Source organism: Rutidosis leptorrhynchoides, chromosome 7 (assembly GCF_046630445.1).
Source record: "Rutidosis leptorrhynchoides isolate AG116_Rl617_1_P2 chromosome 7, CSIRO_AGI_Rlap_v1, whole genome shotgun sequence".
NCBI classification, from domain to species: Eukaryota; Viridiplantae; Streptophyta; class Magnoliopsida; order Asterales; family Asteraceae; genus Rutidosis; species Rutidosis leptorrhynchoides.
The window spans coordinates 88,324,076-88,346,066 of NC_092339.1; the positions used below are offsets into that span (position 1 = coordinate 88,324,076).

Below are 21,991 nucleotides of genomic sequence, written 5' to 3' on the forward strand. Positions count from 1 at the left end.
TCGCGCCACGACAAACGAGCCGCGCCGCGGCAGATCTACTAGCCTGACTCCTTTTTCTGCTCGATTTAAAAAGGGTTTTAGGGGTAGTTTGGTCTTTTTGCGTGTATATCTGATGGGAGCCTTTAATACCAACCACTTATCCTCTATTACTCATTTCTTTTCCTTTTTCTTTCACAATTTCCCCCCAAAACATAAAACCCACTTAGATTAAACTTAAGATTTGGAGGTGAAGATTTGTGAATCAATCCTAGGAGCAAGAATTAAAGTTGTTCTCCTTGTTATTAGCTACAAGTGGATAGTTTTGGTAAGTCTCAACTCTATGTTTTGAATTTTAATTGGTTTATGCTAGGGTTTGTTCATTTGGAACTTGTATGACCCATTTGAGGGTTAAATGGGTGGATTTTGGGTTAGATTGTTGAAAGAAAATCCTAACAACCATAATCTAGGGTTTGGTCTAATGAAATGAGGTTTGTAAGTGTTAATGGTGTTGTAAGCATTAAAACACTTGTTAAAATGTGGATGAAATTGTAATTAGGTCATGTTTGACAAAGTTGGAAGTGTAAGTGTTAAAATGGGTCAAAAGGGGTGATGTTGACCTAGTTTGGAGGAAATGGGTATGAATTACCCTAGGTTGTGCTAGTTAATGTTAGTAGACTTTAAATCACTAGCTTTGGCGATTTAATATTAGTCTTGGCCTTTATGGGCGGTTTTGGGTGTAAGTGAGCTAATAAATGCTAATGGGTCATTAAAAGCTCAAAGTGTAAGTAATGTGGTAAATGCCATTAGTTGTGTATTGAATGTGTACCTATGTACTAGGTACTTTGCTCGAAGTATACGGAAGCATTTAAATCACCACCGAAGTGTTAAGGTGAGTGGAATAATTATATATGTATGTATATAATTTATTTACTTGTGAGGTAGGGGTTAAAGTTCGTTGTTGACGATACCATACCCTAGAGTATATTGTGTTGTTGATGAGGGTTTAAAGTTCGTTGTTGACGATACCTCATACGTATGGAATTAAAGTTCGATGTTGACGATGCCATATGATTATTGTAGTGACGTTGATGAGGGTTTAAAGTTCGTTGTTGACGATACCTCATATGTGGGTTTAAAGTTCGGTGTTGACGATACCACATTAATATAGGCGAATGGGATTTAAGTTCGATGTTGACGATACCATTGGTTGGGCTAGCCTTGAGATCTTGAGTACTATGGATGTTGTGAACATCATCGTTATACTTGTGTTGTAGCATATTGTATTGTTGTGTTATATGCTATTGTTATACTAGCCTTGTTATCGTGATACTTAGCGTTATACATGTGAAAGGTATGCTAATTATGTAACTAGTATGTATGCGGATTTGGTAAGTGTTTGCATGTAATATATGTGTATGTATAATTGTTGCACTCACTAAGCCTTGCTTACCCTCTCGTTGTTTACCATTTTATAGGTTCCGGCTTGGACAAGGGTAAGGGCATACAGTTGGATTAGTTGTCTCCCGCTTATTTTGACAGGGGGTGCTTTTGGGTTAGCTTTTGAAGTTGGCCTAACGTTTTGGGTAGTTTAGCCCTAAACCATGCTCGAGTGTCGTTTGGATTATAAACTATCATTTGTAGTGGGTCAAACTTGTATTAAACTTAATTAACGGCCTTCGTGCCTTTTGTAAACATTTAAATTGTTGTACGTTTAAATGGAACTTGTGGAATGGCTTACATATTTAATTGGCGCGTAAATGTGTATTATTTTAAAAAAAAAATTATCGTATGGAATACGGGTTGGGTTGTTTCAGAAACGTTGCATTCACCAATCATCATCATGTATCTTATTTTGACTGCATTGTCAACGGAAGTACTATTGTAAACTATTATTTAAGGTGATTGTCTATATGTAGAAATCATCAGATGTCGAAAACCTTTGATTTAAATATTCATTTATGGTGTGCCTTTTCAAAAGAATGCAATGTTTACAAAACGTATCATATAGATGTCAAATACCTCGCAATGAAATCGATGAATGACGTGTTCGTCCATATGGATTTGGAGAGATCGTCACAAATATTAAGAGAATGATAGAAATGTTTTGTAAAAACGTATAGAAATGTGTTGTATTTATAGAGATATAAATTGTTTTATTTTATTTATTTTATTATAATTTATTATAATTTATAAAACTATCCGTTTGAATTTGGCATCTTCCCAACGGATATATCATCCACCAACCAAAATGGAACACATCTCCTTCAAGTCACCGTTTCCCTTCCGTGAAGCAACCATCACGCCTTTATCATTTCCAGCCGATCACGCCATGTTACGACACCGTCAAGGCATGATGGGGCCAAAACCAGCCGATTACGCTCGCGTTAACAATGGTCTTATAGCACAAAATACATGAATGATTACCATGTATGTTGGCATATAAATCATTCTTAATTCATCTTAAATCTTCTATACGCGACTGATTTTAACAGTCTTGGCTCGTTTAATATTTAAGTACATGATAAATTAAATAAATATATTTTCTTTTTCGCTGAATTAAATTTCTAATGAAGTGTTACAAGTTCCATTGTTGCAAAAAACCCGATTACTCTTTGATTAATTTTGATTAATCATATTTAAGAGTAATCCGTTCTGATTTTATAAAATTGGTTTAAATAATCGATGAACGTCAACTGATGAGTCAAAATCTAATTTGGTAATCAAAGTCGGTCAAAGATAAACTTGATCAACATTTTAACATGAATTTAAACAAGAACTTTAGATTTTTTGAACAAAATGAACAATTTTAAACACTTATGTTAAAGTTTATGTTTCTCTTTATGATTTTTTTTCTATATTTACACATATAATTTTTAAAATTTAATATTTAAATGGATAAATTACAGTCCGATTAATCCCCGAGTAATTTTCAACTTGCCGATTACTCCTTTTAAAATCCCGACCGATTAATCCCGAATAGCGAATTCTACAACCTTGACAAGTTCCATAAAATTGGTAAATTATAAGTTAATTAGCGTGAGAAGAAAGCAATAAATCAATGATTGATCCTTTTATGTAGGATCATCAGCACCGACACCCTTGCAAACAAATCAAGATCCGACATCGTTTTCCGTTCATCGTACCCACTGTCCCCACAAACCTGCTTATAATTTTCTTTCTTTCTAGCCTCTTTAACCCTCCCACCTGTTTTCCCATTGTCTCAACCAACAAATACATGAATGCATATATTGTGTATCATCTTTTACATGTCCATAAATTTCTAAATCTTTATACAAATCAATCACAAAACTAACATTTTAAATTGCATTTAAAAAAAAAAAATCTTGTTAATTTTATCAACAAAACCTCTAAAACGATCCTGAATCCGGGCTTAACAATTTAGCCATGTCAAGAAGACCCGGAAATCATCCCACAAGACGATTTACACGTAGTGGTAGTACAATTTTTCATCAAAAAACAAGCTCATCTCCTATATTATCTGTTACCTTTGTACTACTAGTAAGCACATAATAATCATTTGATATAAACGAATGTTACAAATTGAACTTTCGGATGTTAATTCGGTTTTTTTCTCTCAATATAGGGAAGCTTTCTTTTCATTGCCTATTTTTACAGGAGCTCTTGGAATACCAGTATCTCTATAGACAAAAAACAAGTTAGCATATTTCAAAGTAAAGCTGTTACCTTTTTCAATTTCTATCTAGTTATCTAACTTTTTTTCGAATTTTTATTTACAACACATTTAATATTATTTTAGGCGATTTCAGTTGCATATTTGACGTTCAACAAGCCATACCTGTTTTAAAGAAAACATATGGTGACAGCATGCATAGGGTATTACATGTAGGGCCCGATAGTTGTTCTGTTGTCTCTCGATTGATAAAAGAACATGAAACCGAAGCATGGGGGGTCGAACCGTATGACATTGAGGATGCTGACATGGACTGCAGAGGCCTTGTTCATAAGGGTTTTGTACGTGTAGCCGACATCAAGTTCCCTTTACCGTATAGAGCCAAATCATTTTCACTAGTTATAATTTCAGACGCAGTTGATTACTTATCTACCAAGTACCTCAACAAGACCATTTCAGAATTAGCAAGAATATCTACTCAAAATCTCGTTATATTCACCGGTAACTCGCTTTAATAATTGCACATAACATCTAATTTTCTTTTATCTTATATATAAGCCTTACGCTTCATAAAAATTTGGACTTTTACAGGGTATCCTGTTCATTCGAAAGCTAGAGTTTCACAACAAACAAAATTTGGACGTCCAGTAAGCACTTATCGGTTATCAGTTAATCACCACTAACCATTTTTTGCATTCCAAAAAGGCTAATGATTCAGTATTTGTGAAGGGTAAAACGCGGAGCACTACTTGGTGGGCCCGGTTCTTCGTTCAAACGAGTCTTGAAGAGAATGAAACAGCACTGAAGAAATTCAATCAGGCTGCTTCTGAGATCTCATACAAACCAACATGCCAAATTTTCCACCTCAAATCATATCACTGATCGTTGTACTTAGGCCTGTCGTTAACGTGCATAAATTCACTATACATTTGTATAACCGCCATCAAAAAGACAATCTCAACCGCTATGTACAATATAATTATGCACGTCAACAACAACTTTTAGGTCTTTCGTTAGCAAAATTCTATTCTTTATGGATGATGTAACTTATGTAACAATTTGAAAGAATATTTTGAATCTACGTGATTAAAAAAGGTTCACCAATAATCTCCACACGAACATTGTCCATCTTTAAAACAATGAAATCGACGAGCATCTCTTACAGTAATCTCTCTACGCGTTAAACTCGATATAATCTTGATCGCGTTATGACAATCACCACAAATTCTCAAATTCTTCACAACATAAAGCGGTTGCCCGTCTTTAGTTGATAACAATCCAAACACAACAGCCAATTTCTCACTATGACGCCCTAAACTCGTCTCTTTTTCATCTTCCATTATATCATGATCTCTAACCAATGCCCATTTGACATCTGGCACATATCCCGCTCGCTTCATCTTCTTTACCAATTCTTCCCAAAACCTTGCAATTTCATTCAACATTGGGTGTGAACTATCTTCTGCAACAAACACGTGCACTTTCTTATTTATCTCGATCCAACTGCACCCAGGATTCTTTTTCGCTCCATTGTTTCTCATAGACTTTCTTATCATTGCAACTTCGTCCCATTTGTTATCTTTCGCGTACATATGTGCAAGAATCACGTATGGGGCTGCATTAGAAGGATCAAGTAAAAGACACTGATTTGCAGCTTTAACCGCTAACTCCAAGTTTCCGTGGGTCCTACATGCTCCAAGTAACGAACCCCATCCTACAGTACCCGGGTTAAACGGCATGTTCTCAATAAACCTTTCAGCTTCATCAAGTTTACCCGCCCGTCCGAATAAGTCTATCATACAAGCAAAGTGTTCTTCATCCGGTTGTATACCATAATTCTCGGTCATTAAATTAAAATACTTTCTTCCTTCTTCAACTTTTCCTGTATGTGCACAAGCAGATAATATTGATACGAATGTAATACGTGTAGGTGATATATTTGCTTCGAGCATATGTTTGAAAAGATCTAATGCTTCTGTTTGCAATCCATGTTGCGCGTAACCTGTGATCAATGAGTTTAATGTGACAGTATTATGCTCAGGCATATTATCAAACACTTGGCGTGCATCTTTCAAGTTTCCACATTTAGAGTACATGGTAATTAGAGCATTATTTACGGATATTCTATTCGATGGAATATCGGATTTAAGTGCAAGACAATGAATCTGTTTCCCTTGATTTGGTGAAGAAAGATTCGAACTTGCACTAATTACACAAACAAACGTGCAATCATCCGGGCAATAACCTTCGCGTTGCATATTTATAAAACAAGTAATAGCCTCTTCTGATAAATCGTCTTTTTGAGAGTACCCTGAAACCATGGTGTTCCATAGAACCAAATCGGGGCCGATTATTTCATCAAACACGTTCTTACAATTCGACATACCCCCATTACATTTCGAGTAAAAATCAATTAAACCGCTTCCCACGTGTGTGTTCTGGTTGTACCCTTTCTTGATTAACTGACAATGAAACTGAAGCCCTCCACGCAAATCTTCAAGGCAGGTAAACGCAGTTAATACGCTAGCTAAAGTGTATATATCAATTCTTAAACCCAAATGAAGCATTTCACGATATAACGCAAGTGCTTTTAATCCGTCTCGATGCTGACTGTATGCCACAATCATCGAATTCCATGTCACCTCATCTTTATCACTACCCATATCATTGAAAATCCATTTTGCGTAATCCAAATATCCATTTTTGCTATAGTAAGTAATGAGACTGTTATTCACAGAGGTATACATATTAAACCCGCCCGAAATTGCCAATTTATGAAGCTGACGAATCAAGCAAAAATCTTTACAAGCTGCTGTAACAGCAGCAGAGAATGTAAACCCATCCATTTCAAAACCCAACTCACGCATTTCCATAAACAAGTCAAGAGCAGGACGGGTTTCACCTCGATCAGCGTAAGCCGAAATGAGGGTGTTGTAAGACACAATATCTGGTTGAGGAATTTCGTCGAACAGTTGGCGGGCAATGGTGGGTTGTGATTCTTTAGCGTATGCTGCGACAATGGTGTTGAAGGAGAATACGTTTGGGTGTGGGACGACATCAAAGGCGTTCCTTGCGGCGGATAAACGGCGGCATTTGGAGTAAAGGAGAATGAAGTGATTTGAAAGATAGGTTGAATTTGGGATTAGGGTTTTGATGTAGATGGTGTGTAAGGTCTTTCCTGTTATTAAATCTCTCTGTGAAATGCATGTTTTGAGCAAATTAGTGAAGTTATGCAAAGACCATGATAAAATTTGGTTCATTTTATAAATATAAAGTTTTGGCTGACATGTGTTTTGGAGAAGAAAAATTGCAGGTGATTGAAAATGAAGATGGCGGTGGTGGATGGGCTGGATTTCAGGCCCAAATTTGTATTGTTAAGTGGTTTTTATGGGCTGGATATTCGGCCCAATTTTGGTTATTCAATTAGATGGGCTATATGTTGCTTGCAAAGTTGGTTACCAGTGTTGGATAATGATTAAGGACAAACAAAATAGTCTCACATCGAAAACTGATAGATAGAAATGTATGTATATAAGGTTATGGGAACCTATCTCTGTCATCAATTGGTTTTAATGTACTGTAGAATTCATGAGCTTATATATTATACGTCGGTGTAGTGACCCGAACTTTTCCATGTTTATATATATTAAATGAAATTGATATTTACATGATTAAATGTTTCCAACATGTTAAGCAATCAAACTTGTTAAGACTTGATTAATTGAAATAGGTTTCATGTAGACAATTGACCACCCAGGTTGACCGGCGATTCACGAACGTTAAAACTTGAAAAAAACTACATGATGATATATATATGGATATATATATATAGTTAAAATGAAATTATGATAAGTAAGTATCTCATTAAGTATATTAACAATGAGATATATACATGAGAATGAAACTGTTGAATTAAGAAACTCGAAACGGTATATATAACGATTATCGTTATAACAACGTCTTACTGAATACATATGTATCATATTAAGATATTGTTACACTATATTTAACATGATAAAATGATAATTATATATATCATAAAGTATGTTGACAATGAACTACATATGTAAAACAAGACTACTAACTTAAAAATTTCGAAACGAGACATATATGTTACGATTATCGTTGTAACGACATTTTAATGTATATATATCACATTAAGATATATTCATACATCATAATATCATTGTAATGTAATAATTTAACATCTCATTAGATATAATAAACATTGGGTTAACAACATTAAATGAGATTGTTAACTTAAAGGTTTCAAAACAACACTTACATGTAACGACTAACGATGACTTAACGACTCAGTTAAAATGTATATACATGTAGTTTATTAAGATGTATTAGTACACTTTTGAAAGACTTTATGACACATATCAAAGTACTTCTACTTAACAAAAATGTTTACATTTACATTCTCATTCATTTTCATCAACAATTCTACTCGTATGCACCCGTATTCTTACTCGTACAATACACAGCTCCTACATGTACATACTATTGGTATATACACTTTCATGATCAGCTCTTAGCAGCCCTTAATGAGTCATCAAACATGTGGGAATCATTCTTTGTAATCTAGTATGAATTATTTAGCAAGATTACAAAAATATTGTTAATCATTCATGACTTATTTACAAGAAAACTAACTTACACATCCTTTATATCTAATCCATATATCACGACCTAAAACACATACAAACACCTTCATTCTTCAATTTTCTTCATCTAATTGATCTCTCTCAAGTTCTATCTTCAAGTTCTAAGTGTTCTTCATAAATTCTATAAGTTCTAGTTTCATAAAATCAAGAATATTTTCAAGTTTGCAAGTCTACTTCCAAGCTTTCTAATCCATTCCAAGTAATCATCTAAGATCAAGAAACCTTTGTTATTTACAGTAGATTATCATTCTAATTCAAGGTAATACTCATATTCAAACTTTGATTCAATTTCTATAACTATAACTATCTTAATTCGAGTAGAAAATCTTACTTGAACTTGTTTTCGTGTCATGATTCTACTTCAAGAACTTCCAAGCCATCGAAGATCCTTTGAAGTTCAAGTTTATTTTTGATCATTTCCAGTAGGTTTACCTACTAAACTTGAGGTAGTAATGATGTTCATAACATCATTCGATTCATATATATATATATATATATATATATATATATATATATATATATATATATATATATATATATATATATATATATATAACTATCTTATTCGAAGATTTAAACTTGTAATCACTAGAACATAGTTTAGTTAATTCTAAACTTGTTCACAAACAAAGTTAATCCTTCTAACTTGACTTTTAAAATCAACTAAACACATGTTCTATATCTATGTGATATGCTAACTTAATGATTTAAAACCTGGAAACACGAAGAACACCGTAAAACCGGACATACGCCGTCGTAGTAAAACCGCGGGCTGTTTTGGGTTAGATAATTAAAAACTATGATAAACTTTGATTTAAAAGTTATTCTTCTGGGAAAATGATTTTTCTTATGAACATGAAACTATATCCAAAAATCATGGTTAAACTCAAAGTGGAAGTATGTTTTTCAAAATGGTCATCAAGACGTCGTTCTTTCGACTGAAATGACTATCTCTTACAAAATTTACTTGTAACGTGTATTTCTGACTATAAACTGATACTTTTTCTGTTTAGTTTCATAAATTTCAGTTCATTATGAAACCATAGCAACTTGAATCACTCAAAACGGATTTAAAACGAAGAAGTTATGGGTAAAACAAGATTGGATAATTTTGCTTGTTGTAGCTACGTGAAATTTATAACAAATCTATACAAATCATAACTTAACTAACTTATATTGTATTATACATGTATTCTAACATATATTATGTAATCTTGGGATACCATAGACACGTATACAATGTTTTGACATATCATATCGACCCATCTATATATATATTTCGGAACAACTATAGACACTCTATATGCAGTAATGCTTGAGTTAGCTATACAGGGTTGAGGTTGATTCCAAAATAATATATATACTTTGAGTTGTGATCTAGCCTGAGACTTGTATACACTGGGTCGTGGATTGATTCGAGATAATATATATTGATTTATTTCTGTACATCTAACTGTGGACAACTAATTGTAGATTACTAACGTTGGACTGTTAACTTAATAAACTTAAATCACTAAAACGTAATAAAAAAATGTTGTGCATATATTTCGATCATACTTTGATATATATGTACATATTTGTTATAGGTTCGTGAATCGACCCGTGGCCAAGTGTTGTTTTTTCGACGAAGGAAATCTGTGAAAGTGAGTTATAGTCCCACTTTTAAAATATATTATTTTGGGATGAGAATACATGCAGTTTTATAAATGTTTTGCAAAATAGACACAAGTGATCAAAATTACATTCTATGTTGAATTATCGAACCGAATATGCCCCTTTTTAGCTTGGTAGCCTAAGAATTGTGTTTATTATAATTGCCACCAATTGACGCGAATCCTAAAGATAGATCTATTTGGCCCAACAAGCCTCATCCGAGTTATGGATGCTTTAGTACTTCGATTTATCATGTCCGATGAGAGTCCCGGAATGATGGGAATTCTATATGCATCCTGTTAAGGTCGGTTACCAGGTGTTCATCATATGAATGATTTTTATGCAGTTTGCATGTTATTGAGAAATGGAAATTAAAAATCTTGTGGTCTATTATTACGAATTGATAAATATATAGGTTAAACCTATAACTCACCAACATTTTTGTTGACGTTTAAAGCATGTTTATTCTCAGGTGATTATTAAGAGCTTCCGCTGTTGCATACTAAATAAAGACAAGATTGGAGTCTGCATGCTTGTATAATATTGTTTAAAAATTGCATTTGAAGACTTATATTGTTGTGTAATATTATTGTAAACCATTATGTAATGGTCATGTGAAAATGCTATGTTTTAGATTATCATTGTTTGATAAACGTCATAATATTTTAAACCTTTATCGATAAAATAAAGGTTATGGTTTGATTTAAAAATCGAATGCAGTCTTTGAAAAACGTCTCATATAGAGGTCAATACCTCGTAAAGAAATCAATTAATATGAAACGTTTATAATCGATATGAACGGGACATTTCAGTTGGTATCCGAGAGTTGGTCTTAGAGAACCAGAAATTTGCATTAGTGTGTCTTACCGAGTTTGTTAGGATGCATTAGTGAGTCTGGACTTCGACCGTGTTTTCTTTAAAAACGATTGCTTAACACTTTTTGTTGGAAACTATATATTATTAACATGTAAATATTATGTGATATATTAATCTCTTAACATGTTTGATATTGTGTGATAGATGTCTACCTCTAGTACAAATCCCATCGACTCACGTAATAATAATGAAGAGTCGAATATATTTTGGGAAGATTCACAAATTCCCGAGGAAGAACAGGAAGAGGAGGAACCGGAAGAAGAAGAGGTTCCGGAGGAAGAAATATTAATAACTACAGAAAAACGGTTAAATAAAAGAAAATCCTCAACCAATGGACCAAAGTTAAAACTGGTCAATGGTGTTTCCGCCAAGGAAGCAAAATATTGGGAAAATTACCAGTTTTCTGATGAATCGGATCCCGATGAGGATTCCGATGATGTTATAGAAATTACCTCGACCCAATTTGAAAAAGCAAAAGAAAACAATAAGGGAAAAGACATCAAAATAGAAAAACCCGAGCCCAAAACCGATGAACTTTATGTTAACATGAAGTACCCTGATGGGGTGTATCGTAAACACCCGTATTTCTTAAACTTTCACTATAACCCGGGAACATCTAAGCCACCAGGTTTTTCTAGACCATTTGAGAAAAGAATGGCTCGTATTAGGGGAGCACCATATATCCCGAGGAAATTAGCGAAACGAACCAAGTCCGAAGAGGAAGAAATGAGTGAGGCAGTGATGTGTGCAGCGGAGGTGTACGAAATACTGTTATTGTTTATTACGAAATACGAAGAAATTGCACAAGTTTTTTTATTTATTTATGGGATATACCTAAACCTTGCTATAACACTATATGCAATGTACCTAATCGTAGAGTAGTGTAGTTTTTAGTAAGTCCGATTCGTTTCACAGGGAGACGGCTTATTGAGTACACTATATTTTTAAACAATTATATTTGTCTATATATATATATATATATATATATATATATATATATATATATATATATATATATATATATATATATATATATATATATATATATATATATATATATATATATATATATATATATATATATATATATATATATTAGTAATATAATAGTATTATTATTATTATAAAAGGGGAGTTTTATTGTTTAATGACCGGTTTGTCGATTTTAAATAAAGCGTAAAGATAAATGACGATAATATAAATGACAGAATTTAAATTGCGATAAAGTAAATTGCAGTAATTAAAATGACAGTAAATAAAGGTACGATGAAATATGAAATAAAAGTATTATGCTTATTTAAACTTCCGTAATCATGATGTTTGACGTTTTGATTTTAATTTATTACCCTAGGTTAATTGTCCTTTGTCCTGGTTTATTTGATACCTATCTGGTTTTTGTCCATAATAGTCCATCGGTCATAATTATAAAATGCTCGTCAAATTAACCTTATTCCCGAAGTCAAATATTTCAACTAATTAGGGATTCGAACTGTAACAAGGTTTTAATACTTTGTTAATAATTACATCAGGTTATCGACTGCGTGTAATCCAAGGTTTTAATACTTTGTTAACAATTACACCAATTATCCTTGTATGTAATCCACCCCTGTTTTAATTAGTCCATGATACATTAATTTATTCACTTTGTCCATAATGAATAATCAATTACCCAATCCAATTAATTAATTAAATGATTGTAAATGATGTTGTATAAACATCACTAAATAGGACATTCGTAATCATTTTAATAATTATTAGATTAACTAATTTGAAGATAGGTTCGATAGGTTCCAATGAATTGTCATTCAATTAGACAATACCCCCCACCTATTAATAGTCAATAGTCCAATGTTCACAAGTGTCGGTCTTTTGTCCAAACCCTAATTATGGTACAAAATCCAATGACCCCGTCTTAATATTTTAGTCCAACATCACGATTACTTCGGCTCAAATAAGCATAATAATAACTTAGTTATGAGACATTAATTTAAAAAGGAAGAACATAGCTTACAGTGGTATTTAATCGCGTAGCGTTGCACGGACAGAGTTCCGACTTACAAAACCTTAAAACATTCTTACAATAACCTTATTATTATTAACTTAAAATTAAAATTAAAATTATAAAATATAAATATAAATATAAATATAAATTGAGAGAGATAGATAGAAAATGGGTTGCAGAATTCGAGCAGAATGCGTGAGCTTTTATAGGCCCACTTTGAACTGTACATCTCCGCGAGTGCGGTACTTTTGTGCCTTACAGCTCCGCGAGTGCGGAACTTCGGATTCTAGCTCACCAAATTGAGTTAAACATGGGCTGCTGAATATTATAATATATAATATAATAATATATAATTTCATATAATTATATATATATATTATATTATATTCTTGTGTATAGTTGACTTGTACTTTTAGCTCCGTTGATAGTTGGTTCATGTCTTGGTTTCGGATTTTCGAACGTCTTTTCGTACGCTTAGATATCTTGTATTTTGCGTTTCGCGGCTTGTAATCTTGTCATTTTAAACGTTATTCATCAATAAATTGAACCACTTGGATTGCATCTTGTACATTTGAGCTTTTTGGTCATTTGCGTCTTTAAATCTTCATTTTCTTCTTTTGTCTTCGCACTTATTTAATATAAACGATTATTACTAAAAAATAGAACAATTACAACTAAAAGCTTTACATATTAGAAGGATATTGCTATGAAATATATGTTCCTTTTTAGCATTATCAAATATCCCCACACTTGAACGTTGTTTGTCCTCAACCAATACAGAACTTGAAATTAAATCACATTTCACTCGAATCACTTTTTTATTCTCACACTTTATACATCAGTGATTTTGATACGGCGGTATAAACAATGATAGTAACAATGTGGTTTACAGTCCCACATGACTATAAAATTTTAGATCCTTTAAGGAAATTGGATCTTTATGAAAACATTTGATCTTTTGAAAATTCATTCTAGCTTTTACTCTAGATAAGTTTTCCGGAATAACCCTTCACCGGTGTTTGCAAAATGTTTTTGTGGGTTGTGTGGGTTTCAAATTTTAAAATTTTAGCTCAAAACTTATGGTTTTGTGTCACCCACTTGCTAACCTTGTATTAGGGAAGCAACACGTCCAGTATACTTGCTCCGTATATTACATTTCGGTAAACTACCGTCCGGTTGTAAAGGAAAGCGTTGAACAAGCAACTGTTAAGGCAATGTCTAATGACATGCATTTAATTATGGTCAAAAATGTGTCGGATGCAATTACTATCCTTTGTAGGAGAAATAGTAAAGATCACCCTATAATTTTTCAGTCTGGCACAAGGTCCTGTCTTTGACCATGCTATGCAACCACCGTTCTTACAGTTGACACCTGATTTGATTCAGGTGACCTAATGAATTATGATGAAATCTTAGGATTTTACGTTCAATGGTAATGAACGCATTGAAAATAGGTTTTCAGAAAACGAATCGGTTTTAATTTTGATCAAAATATTTTCTCGTTCAAGCTCGAGTTTAGATATCATTGAATTCCATGAGTTTGTAGTTCTCAATCTTTAAGGTCAATCTCAAGGATTGAGTAATATCAGGCTTAAAAGATGATTTTTAATCTTTAAGGAGATTATCCTTTCTGGGGGTCTGATTCATTAGTCTTATCAAGCTAATTTACACGGCCCCCTCCCCATTTTACGAGGCAGATCCTCTCATGGTTAGGATAAGTCTAACCACTTGGCGACCCTGTTTGATGCTGAGGTCCGTGGATTTCCTGCTAATTTTAGAGATGACTTTTCTAGATTTTTCGTCAACCTACAGCTGGTCTGGGCGACAACTTCTTGACCTAAATCAAGAAGCGTGTGTCTTTTCGGAAGACTTTACTTCCTTTTAATGATGGAATTGATTCATCGTGTAGATCCATCTTTCTTTCAAATATATTACAGTAATTTGGGTAAAACTGATTAGTATCGTCCAAAACAAAAGTACCTGCAATAATCTTGTACAAAAATATGTGATATATGTCTTTCTTTGCCTTTTTATTTTCTTCTATTCCATTTTAAATGAATTCAAGCGTTTTGGATTGTTTCTCAATTTATGTCCTTTCCGAGGTAACAATAATTTCGGTATTATCACCTAGTTTTATCGTTCATAAATATGTATAAACATGATTTTGAATTCATTTAATTGAAAATTTTTCAAATTTTCACAAAATTTGGCAATTAAACTAAGTGTAAACTCGAGAGAATTTATAACCCTTCTCCACACTTGAGATCATACAATGCCCTCATTTGCATGAAATCAGACTATAATTATAAATTCATGAGGATGATTAGTGTAGAAAAGTGATTAAAAATACTGAGTTTGCAAACATATTATTTTATATCACATTTGATATTTTGTGTCTTGTCGTCAAAATTAGTAGCTTTTGCTGAACTTTAATGTCAGTCTTTGAAAATGCGCTGTTTTACCCTGTTTTGTACATAAAATAAACTACAAACATATATATATATATATATATATATATATGTATATATATATATATATATATATGTATATATATATATATGTATATATATATATATATATATATATATATATATATATATATATATATATATATTTTATAAAACCTTTATTTATTAAAATAATTTAAATGAATAATTTTTTTAAAATTTTGTTTCCTTTTACTTTAGGTAGTTTCGGTATGTTTACCTAGACCGTCCCTCGACAAAATTTAAAAATTGTCATTTTAAAGCGATTGTTTTAAAAACAAAGATTTTCAGGTTTTTTAATTTTTTTGGCATACTTTAGATCAGTAATATTAAAAATAATGATAACAAAAATTTTTTCGCCCCGTATTTGGGTAAAGCAATTTCGATTCTATGATCTAGTTTTTAACTCACGACGAATTTTAGAAATCATTTTTTTTAACTTAATGAAATAAAGTAAAATTTTGTTTTTAAATTCACATAAATCATAAATTTAAAAAACATATTAATTTTATACAAACCTACAAAACAAAATAAAATTCAGAATGGGGGGAGAAAACTAGTTCTTTAGTGTCTACTAGCGAAAAAGACCAATCGGATTCCATTCTCGGAACTACACGAGAACAGAACAACTAACTCTAGATAGCATTTTCTTTTTAGAACATTTGAATCTCCCAACACTTAGGTAGCTGTGGTGTTGAAATTGTGATTGATGTTTCGCGAGGTGTATACGAAAATAGCTTATTAATTTTAGCAGAAAATACTATTAAATACGATACAATTTTACACAAGATATTTATTTATTTAGAGAATGGATATACTTAAACCTTGCTACAACACTTATAGGCAGTGTACCTAATCGTACAGTAGTGTAGTTTTTAGTAAGTCCGGTTCGTTCCACAGGGAAATCTTTAAACAAAGCTTAACGCTATATTAGTTTTCTTTTATAAAAATACAAATACATATATATAAGTAATATTATTATTATAAAGGGGGGTTTTTACCGTTTAATGACCGGTTTGTCGATTTTAAAACTTTAGTCGCATTTAAAACCAAATGTAAAATATTAAAAATAAATACAAGACTTAAATTAAAGCATAAAGTAAATAACGATAATGAAATTGCGAATAATAAAAGTGCGATAAAATAAACTTGCGATAATTAAAAAGTACGATAATTAAAAGTGCAATTAAATACAATAACAATAAAAATGCGATAATTAGAAGTGCAATTAAATATAAAATAAAGGAAATTAAATATGAAATAAAAGAATTATGCTTATTTAAACTTCCGTAATCATGATGTTTGACGTGTTGATTTTAATTTTATGCCCATGGGTTAATTGTCCTTTGTCCTGAATTATTTAATATGTCCATTTGGTTTTTGTCCATAACAGTCCATCAGTCATAAATATAAAGTGCGAGTGTCCTCATCAAATTATTCTTATACCCGAAGTTAAATATTCCAACTAATTGGGGACTTAAACTGTAATAAGATTTTAATACTTTGTTTAATAATTACACCAGGATGTCGACTGAGTGTAACCCAAGGTTTTAATATTTTGTTATCAATTATACCAAGTGTCCTTGTACATAATTTCACCCCTGTTTTAATTATTCTAGTGGCTATTAATCCATTCCCGTGTCCGGTTAAATGAACGATTATTCGTACATATAAATACCCCGCCCATCGTGTCCGATTGAGTGTATATGGTAATTTATAGGGACGCCCAATTGTAAATCTTTATATTAACATTAACAAACTATCATTTAGTTAAACAAATATAAAGCTCATTAATAGCCCATAGTCTAATTTCCACAAGTGTCGTTCTTTTGTCCAAACCCCAATTATGGTACAAAGCCCAATTACCCAATTTTAGTAATTAGCCCAACATCATGATTACTTTGTTTTAAATAAGCATAATAATAACTTAGCTACGAGACATTAATGTAAAAAGGTTGAACATAACTTACAATGATTAAAAATAGCGTAGCGTTACACGGACAGAATTTCGACTTACACCCTTACAACATTCGCTAACATAACCTTATTATTAGAATTATAATTATAATTAAAATTAAAATATAAATTATATATATATATATTTTACGTATGAGGAGAAGAAGAAAAAAGATGATATTTTACGATCAGAATGCGCGAGCTTTATAGGGGGTTTCTGAATTTGGGGCTCCGCGACTCGCGGCCTTTTTGGCCTTCAAACTCCGCGAGTCGCGGAGTTTACTTTTACAGCTCAGAGGAGTTTGGCTCTTTGTTTACCGACGGTTTAAATATAAATATAATATATTAAATAATTATAAGAATTATTTAAATATTATATTATATTTATGTGCATAGTTGACTTGTAATTTTTAGTCCGTTGCGTCGAGCGTTGAGAGTTGACTCTGGTCCCGGTTCCGGATTTTCGAACGTCCTTGCGTACAATTTAATATCTTGTACTTTGCGTTTTGAATCTTGTACTCTTGTAATTTCGAGACGTTTCTTATCAATAATTGGAACCTCTTTGATTGTCTTTTGTACTTTTGAGCTTTTTGGTCGTTTGCGTCTTCAATTCGTCGAATCTGTCTTTTGTCTTCACCTTTTATTATTTAAACGAATATCACTTGTAAATAGAACAATTGCAACTAAAAGCTTGTCTTTCTTGAGGAATAATGCTATGAAATATATGTTCGTTTTTAGCATTATCAAATATTCCCACACTTGAGCGTTGCTTGTCCTCAAGCAATATCGTCTTGAAATACTAGAATCACTTCTTTATTCTTCACACTTTGTACATCAGTGATTTCTATACGGTGGTATGAACAATGGTAGTAACGATATGGTTTACAGTCCCACATGACTATAAAAATTTAGATCCATTAAGGAAATTGGATCTTTATGAAAACATTTGATCTTTTGAAAATTAAATCTAGTTTTTACCCTAGATAAGTTTTCCGGGATAACCCTTTACCGGTGTTTGCAAAATATTTTTGTGGGTTTGGTGGGTTTCAGATTTGAAAATTTTAGCTCAAAACTTATGGTTTTGTGTCACCCACTTGCTAACCTTGTATTTGGAAAGCAACACGTCCAGTTTACTTGTCCCGTATATTACCTTTCGGTAAACTACCGTCCGGTTGTAAAGGAAAGCGTTGAACAAGCAACTGTTAAGGCAATGTCCCCTGACATGCTTTTAATTATGGTCTATAACGTGTCGGACGCAATTACTATCCTTGGTAGGAGCAATAGTAAAGCTCACCCTTATAATTTTTTGGTATGGCACAAGGTCCTGTCTTTGACCATGCTATGCAACCACCGTTCTTACGGTTGACACCCGATTTGGTTCAGGTGACCTAATGAATTCCAGGTGAATTCCTAGGATTTTACGTTCAATGGTAATGAACGCATTGAAAATAGGGTTTTCAGAAAATAAATCGGTTTGTAATTTTGATCAAAATATTTTCTCGTTCAAGCTCGAGTTTAGATATCATTGAATTCCATGAGTTTGTAATTCTCAATCTTTAAGGTCAATCTCTAGGATTGAGTAATATCAGTCTTAAAAGCTGATTTTTAATCTTTAAGGAGATTATCCTTTCTGGGGATCTGATTCATTAGTCTTGTCCAGCTAATTTGCATGGTGCCCCCCCATTGTACGAGATAAATCCTTCTCATGGTTAGGATAAATCTGACGACTTGGCGACCCTGTTTAATGCTGAGGTTCGTGGATTTCCTGCTGATTTTAGTGATGACTTTTCTAGATTTTTCGTCAACCTACAGCTGGTCTGGACGACAACTTCATGACCTAAATCAAGAAGCGCGTTTCTTTTTCGGAAGACTTTACTTCCTTTTAATGATGGAATTGATTCATCGTGTAGATCCATCTCTTCTTTTCTTTCATCGGGTAAAACAGTTTAGTTTAGTCCAAAGCAAAAGTATTTTCAGTTATTTGTTACAGATATATGTGACATATGTTTAAGATAACTTGGTAAATTTTCCCACACTTGGCTTTTATTTTCCTTTTTATCGTCCTCTATTCCATTTTAAATGAATTTTAACATTTTGGTTTGTTTCTCAATTTATGTCCTTTTTGAGGTAACAATAATTTCGGTGTTAAAACCTAGTTTTATCGTTCATAAATATGTATAAACATGATTTTTAGTTCATTTAATTGAAAATTTTGAAAAATTTTACTAGAATTGGGTAGTCAGTATATAAGACCAGGGCTGTTCTTTATTATCAGAGAGCACTAGATTCTAATACAACTACTGCTTTACTAGTATTTTTAATGGTAACCAAGTGTATAAAGTAAAAATTTTTAAAATCCGAAAGAATTTAACCCCTTCCCACACTTAAGATCTTGCAATGCCCTCATTTGCAAGAAATCAGTAACAATTTAAATTATTGAGGGTGATTTGTGTGAAAATGATTAAATTTTACCAAAGTTTCCAAATATATTGGCGTTTGTTTGCTGAATGATAAATGGTGCACATCATTTGTTCATTCCGTCTTGTTGTTATTTCACATATATTTTGCATCTTGTCGGCAAAATTAGTTTCTTTTGCTGAACTTAATGCCAGTCTTTGAAAATGCGTTGTTTTACCCTGTTGTGTACATAAGATAAACTGCAAACATATATACATATTTTTGAAGTTTGGTATATTACCCCACATTCAAAAATTATTAAAATCTAAGAATAAAAGTTAGATAATTATAAAAATGATTACAATATTAACAAAAGTATTAAACGTATCAATAATTACAGATTACAAAATAAATAAAACTAAGTATACTAGGGATGATACTGGTACCAATAGGGGTTCCAGGCATAACCATAGGTGCTATAGAATTCTTCGGCAGGGTTATACGTAGGATATGGTGGCTGCATCTCTATAGACCAGGGAGGGAAGATGGGTTTCGGTGTAGGAATATAGTTTCTACCTATATGTTGGCAATGAGCTATGATTTGGTTCTGATGAACTTGCCAATCTTCAAATGCTCTCTGTCTAGCATTTTCGTATTCCTGAGAAGCTATAAACCTTTGCATTTCTTGCATCTCATTCCCCCCTCCTACATTACCTTGCTGTTGGTTTCTCTCCACCTGTGGATGTCTACCATGGTATTGTACTGCGGCGTTATTTCGCCTCTTCAAAACTTTCGCACCATGGTATACATTTAAACCTATAGTATCGCGGGGTTCCGGTTCTTCTACTAATAATCCCCCCCGACTTATATCCACACCGAGATATTCACCAATCAAAGTAATAAAAATACCACCTCCTATTATGCTATGCGGTCTCATCCCCCTAACCATAGCTGATAAATAATAACCCACACAATATGGTATACTTACAGCGCTTTGTGGGTCTCGAATACACATATGGTAAAACAAATCCTGTTCATTTACTTTTTCCTTATTTTTACCCCTTTGTGTAATCGAATTAGCTAAAAACCTATGAATCACTCTTAATTCGGCTCTATCTATATCCAAATAAGAGTAATTTCCCCCTTTGAAACGGTGATGGCTTGTCATTTGACTCCACACACCGTGTGTATCAAAATTTTCATCTATCTTTCTACCGTTTAGTATCAATCCTCTACAATCGGCAGATGCTAACTCCTCAGGCGTATATATACGTAAAGCCTGAGCCATGTCCAGTAAAGACATGTGGCGCATCGAACCGCCTAACAAAAATCTAATAAAAGAACGATCGGTTAAACTAGCTACCCGATCATTCAACTCTATACTACATAACAATTCTTCACACCATACTTTATATACAGGTTTACGCATGGTGAATAAACGTACCCAGTCATTAAAAGTAGAATTACCATACCTCTGTACAAGTAATTCCCTAATTGGCCCGGCCAATTCTACAGCTTCTAAGGGTCCCCATTCTATGACCCTTGGTACCTCAACAACCTTAGAATGAAGAGTATGCAAACCCCTTTGATATTTTGGATAATCTATCCAAAGTCTGTCAAATCTCAGGTTCGGGTGCAACTCTTCCAAGTGCATATCAGAAAAGGTCATGACTGGATGAGGTATATCCTGCTTGTAGTAGTTATCCACCTCCTGTTGTTCCGCATTCTCAGCAGGAGCATTACGGGCTTGGGATGAAGATTCACCCCTTTCAGTCTGCAAAACACATCAAACACAAATTTTGTGCATCCAAATATACATTAGTGTCAGCAAAATCATCAATCAAAATAATTACAATGACATTATCAATTTATATCAAACTTAAGCTCATTTTCACATTTTTATCAAATTTACACTTTTTCAAATAAGCATATACGAAAATGTTCGCCAAGTTCATAAGCATTCAACTCAAATAACATGTCAAAATAATCATTACTAGCAATTAAACAAGTTTCAAATGGCATTATCTTTCAAAAATCAAGTTCATGAATTTTAGACTTTGAAAAAGTCCACTTTAATTCTCAAAATCATGTTTAGGCTCAAAGTTTGGATCATTTAACTATCTAAACTTGTTACACTACTTAATTTAGCAACAACTCATGACAAAAATCGGCCATAACCTGTTTATATCAAAAAGCCCCAAATTTGCTCAAGAACACAAACCCTAGATTACTCAAAATTTGAAGTTTAAGGCTTCTAATCATGTTAAACAGCATCAATCTAGGTTATACAAGCATAATACATAAACAATTTAAGCCTAAT

At 32.8% G+C, this 21,991-nt stretch overlaps 2 protein-coding genes across 2 annotated transcripts; one reads left to right on the forward strand and one right to left on the reverse strand.

Annotated features, from left to right (window-relative positions):
* Positions 1-3,384: 3,384 nt before the first annotated feature.
* LOC139859417 (probable pectin methylesterase CGR3) lies at positions 3,385-4,588 on the forward strand. The gene is made up of 5 exons (XM_071848209.1): positions 3,385-3,498; positions 3,584-3,671; positions 3,758-4,132; positions 4,223-4,278; positions 4,361-4,588. Exons 1-5 carry the CDS (start codon positions 3,385-3,387, stop codon positions 4,511-4,513), a joined length of 786 nt encoding a protein of 261 aa, XP_071704310.1. The 3' UTR covers positions 4,514-4,588.
* On the reverse strand, positions 3,855-6,891 carry LOC139857778 (pentatricopeptide repeat-containing protein At3g49710). Its single transcript, XM_071846615.1, has one exon. The coding sequence runs from the start codon at positions 6,889-6,891 to the stop codon at positions 4,729-4,731; it is 2,163 nt and encodes a 720-aa protein (XP_071702716.1). The 3' UTR covers positions 3,855-4,728.
* Positions 6,892-21,991: the final 15,100 nt, after the last annotated feature.